The 3,817-nt window shown below is 67.1% G+C and overlaps 1 protein-coding gene across 1 annotated transcript in view; it reads left to right on the top strand.

The window, feature by feature from the left end:
- Positions 1-3,598, top strand: part of MNEG_5159 (hypothetical protein) — a gene marked incomplete at both ends in the record, with an annotated part of 11,853 nt that extends 8,255 nt beyond the window's left edge. The window contains 6 exons of the mRNA XM_014046364.1: positions 1,065-1,722; positions 2,066-2,177; positions 2,450-2,542; positions 2,813-2,866; positions 3,152-3,298; positions 3,495-3,598. Coding sequence (XP_013901818.1) covers positions 1,065-1,722; positions 2,066-2,177; positions 2,450-2,542; positions 2,813-2,866; positions 3,152-3,298; positions 3,495-3,598 — 1,168 coding nt within the window. The remainder of the gene's footprint in view (positions 1-1,064; positions 1,723-2,065; positions 2,178-2,449; positions 2,543-2,812; positions 2,867-3,151; positions 3,299-3,494) is intronic.
- Between the last annotated feature and the right edge of the window lie 219 nt (positions 3,599-3,817).

Here is a 3,817-nt window from a genome sequence, read left to right as displayed (position 1 = left end):
GGCGACGGCAGTGGGGGAGGGGGCCAGCAGGGGGCGGCCGGGAAGTGACCCGACGCGTGGCGTGGCGCGTCGTGCTGTTTAGTTGGATTTTTTTTGCTGCTACGCCGTTTGGCGCATTTCATCATCGACTGGGGCGGCTGGCTGGTCGTTGGTACTCAGCTTGCACCGCGCAACGCGCCGCACCCTCATTCTCATTTGTGCTTCTCCCGTGCAATCTGCACGCCGTGCATGACCGGGTGTGCTGCCCAGCACGCTGGCTTGTGTAAGCCCTGGCCATTCCTTTGCCTCGCTGCGTGCGGGGACGGCAGGAATGGGCGCGGGTGCTGCATGTGAGGGTGAAGAGGTGTGCAGGCCGGCCCCTGATCACCAACGCGCAACCGCTCACCAGAGACGATCCGCGGAGGGATGCGGCAGAACACTGTGGCCAGCAAGGTGAAACCGGAGCCGTCCTCCTCATAGTGCCGTATGCTAGGCTGAGCTGTCAGGGTTGTGCGAAGGCTGCGGCCATGGGGTGTGTCAGCCACCCCGCCCCTACCAGAGGTTTGACCTGCGAGCTGATGACAGGTGGCGACGGTCAATGGGCATGAGACCCCTCTCCAGAGCCTTGTTGCACCCAAGATGCATGCTGCTCTGAGGATCGTCAGTCAACAACCGGCTGAGGCAACCCCAAGGTTGGAAAGGTGTGCTGGAGGGTCGCTCTGCCATGGCAGCTGAGCAGCAAGGTGGAAGCAGCGGCGCAACGCACATCCTATCACCCCGATCCGTGCGTCGTGTTTCATTTTTAGGTGATAAGAATTACGCAAGCACAAGCGTGCGACAAGAGCTGCAATTTGCTACAGACCGCGCGCTGGCCCAGGCTGAACAACCCACTGGCCCAATAACGTTGGGGGAACCGGCACGGTGCCTGATCGCTCGCCGGCAAGTCTTTTTGATCGAGGCAATCGATCGGGAGGAGTGCAGGCACGCGTACAGGATGGACGCGCTGCTGGCAGTCGAGGCGCGACTGGATGGGGCCGAGGAGGCAGACAGTCCCGCCCACTCGCCTCAAAAGCTACCATCTGCAGTAGTGGACTCCCTGGAGTTTCCTGCAGACGATGACGGGCCTGGGGAGGTGGGCTTCCATGCCAGCAAGAAATCAAACACCCTGAAAAAGTACTACAAGAAGCTGTTCAAGAAGCCCAAGGACAAGGAAAAGCATCATAATGGCGATGGGGACAACATATGCAGCCCCGGCCGTGGCGCAGGGACGAGCCCGCCTCCGCTGACACCCGGGCAGCAGGCGCAGCGCGCGGCACCGCCGCAGCGCGCAGGGCTATGGGAGCAGCAGCAGCAGCAGCAGGTGGAGCACCAGCAGGACCAGCAGCAGCTTGCGGCTGTTGTGACAGCTGGAGCCAGCGACGGCGGCCACGAGGCCGGCGAGGAGGGTGATGAGGTCACTAGTGCCGCGCTGCCCTCCTACGCCGCCCCCGGCCCCTCGGGCTCTGGCGCCGCCTCCTCCGGCCCCTTCAGCGCCCCCGGCGCCCGCTACGTACCCGGCCGCGCCGAGGGCACGGGCGGCGGGCGCCACGAGTACGGCGGAGACGACGGTGCGAGCAGCGTGAGCGGCATGGACAGCCGCATGAGCACCTACAGCAGCGGTACTGCCGGCATGTCTGGGACGATCAAGGGGTTCCTTGGGCCGCGCAAGAAGAGGAACAAGCAGTATGAGCTGGACGCACTCAGGTGCTTGTGATCTGGGGCGCCGGGGTTGGGGTGGAGCAGGTCATATTGGCCGGGGCAACCCGGTCGCAGTGCGGTTGGCGGGGAGCGGCGGCGGTTAGCATCCCGGCGGCGGTTGCGCGCAGGATTGGTGCCGCAAATTGATGCAATTGTTTTGCAGGCGCTCGGCTCGTCCCCAGTGCGGTGTTGGGATGTCGCGGCGGCAGCATTGAGTGTGTGGCCAGGGCCGTGCACCCTGCACTCAGCTTTGGCCATCACACTGCGTTGTTGGGCGGGCAGTTGTAGGCAAGCCTGCCACGCACCAGCTCCTCGTGAAGCACCAGCCTCCCCATGACCCTGCCGCCAGGATGGAGATGGAGATGCTGCAGGAGCGCTGCAGCGCCGCGGAGAACAACCTCAGCAGCGCCAGCCACGACGTCAACGCGCTGCGCGCTGACAGGGACGCGCTGCAGCAGCAGGTGCGGCGCGGGCGCGCGTCGCTGGGGCCGACGGTCGCGGCAGCGTGACCGCGGCGACGATTCAGGAGTGATGATTGCAAAGCGGTCTTGAGATTGCCACAGACACCGTATTGCCCACAGTCGTTGGAGTTGGCTGCAGCCTCCACGTGCAGCAGCATTCGCCATGCGACGAGAGAGTGTGCAGCCGCCACACTCCAGTTTCTCCACTGAAAGCGAGTGCGCCGCTGCGGCCGCTGTCCCCGCCGCCGCTGCTTCGTGGCCCCCCTTCACAGCTGCGTGAGCGCACCGCAGACCTGACAGAGGCGCGCGCTGCGGCGGCCAAGGCGGAGGAGGAGGTGGCGCGGCTCAAGACGCTGCACTCGCAGGTGCGCTGCTGTGCATGCATGGGCCACCGGAGGGGGGAGGGGCGCAGTGGCGTGGCCGCCGCTGTCCAGTGCCGGCTAGCAGGGGCGGCGCGTCGGGCGGGTTGTGGAGAGCGATCGCTCCTGCACATGCGGCCGGGGGCGGGTGCTGCGCCGCAACCCTTGCTTCGCGGCCCGGCTGCGGCGGCGACCCCGCCGAAGATGGTCGCGCGCGGTGGCCTGTGTGCCCACTGGTTGCGTGCTCACGTGCCGCCCCCCGCCCCCTTGTGTCAGGTCAAGGGTGCGCTGCAGGGGGCGTACAGCCAGAACCAGGACCTCAGCAAACAGGTTGGAGGGAGGAGCGTTGCCCCGCTTCAAACGCAAGGAGGGGGTGCACCGTCAGCGCGCCAGCAGTCACGCCGCACGCCGCTGCAGTGGGCAGATGGCAGCGCTGCTGTCGCACAGGCCCCCTTGAAGGGGCGGTTTGTTGCGATCATGTTGCATCTGCTCAGACCTTGCACGTCGACCCTGGAACCATCATCTCGCCCGCCCATCTGGCAGAGTCACTTGTGGGGCACCCGCCATCAGCCCCTGAGCTGCCACCCTGCCCTGCCCTTCCCCCTCTCCGCCCAGATCGCCGACCTGGAGTCCCTGTGCTCAGCGCAGCAGGCCAGCCTGGAGGAGGGCGAGGAGCGCTTCAGGGGGCTGTCTGACGCCCACGACGCGCTCAGGCACGCGGGGCTGCAGGCCAAGGCGCAGCTCGTCACTGCGCAGGCGCAGGTGCGGGGAGGGCGCGGCGCACGCCGCGCGGCGCGGCGCTGGCCCACACGTTCTCGCGAATGCATTCAAAGCAGCGGCGTCAAAGGGGTGCTGTGAGCGGTCGCCCTGAACCGGCCTTGGCGCGACCGCCAGTGGTGGGTCGCAATTACGGATGCCTGCTCCCCTCGCGCCTCTCCTGTGTGTTTCTCCTGCGCAGGTGAGTGAGCTGCGTGCGGCGCGCGAGGAGCTGGGGGAGCGCGTGGCGGCGCTGGAGCGCCAGGCGGCCGGGCTCAGGGCGGAGCTGGAGGCGCGCGCGCAGAGGTGTGCGCGGGGCGGACCAGAGGGGTCATCAGGATTTGTGCGGCAGCGGGGAACGCAGGGATCGCTACGAATGGGGCCAACACGCAGCTGGTCCTCGGCGTGTGGCTTGGGGCACGTTAGCCTGCGAGGCCGGGGGGTGGGTCCGCCTCGCGGCAGGGGCGCGGTCGACTGCTCGGTTGACCCCAAAGGCGCAACGGGCCAGGGTCACCCTCGCTCATC

Source organism: Monoraphidium neglectum (genome assembly GCF_000611645.1).
Source record: "Monoraphidium neglectum strain SAG 48.87 unplaced genomic scaffold scaffold00755, whole genome shotgun sequence".
NCBI lineage: Eukaryota > Viridiplantae > Chlorophyta > Chlorophyceae > Sphaeropleales > Selenastraceae > Monoraphidium > Monoraphidium neglectum.
Note: the sequence above shows the minus strand (reverse complement) of the source record. Positions and strands in the feature narration are given on the sequence as shown.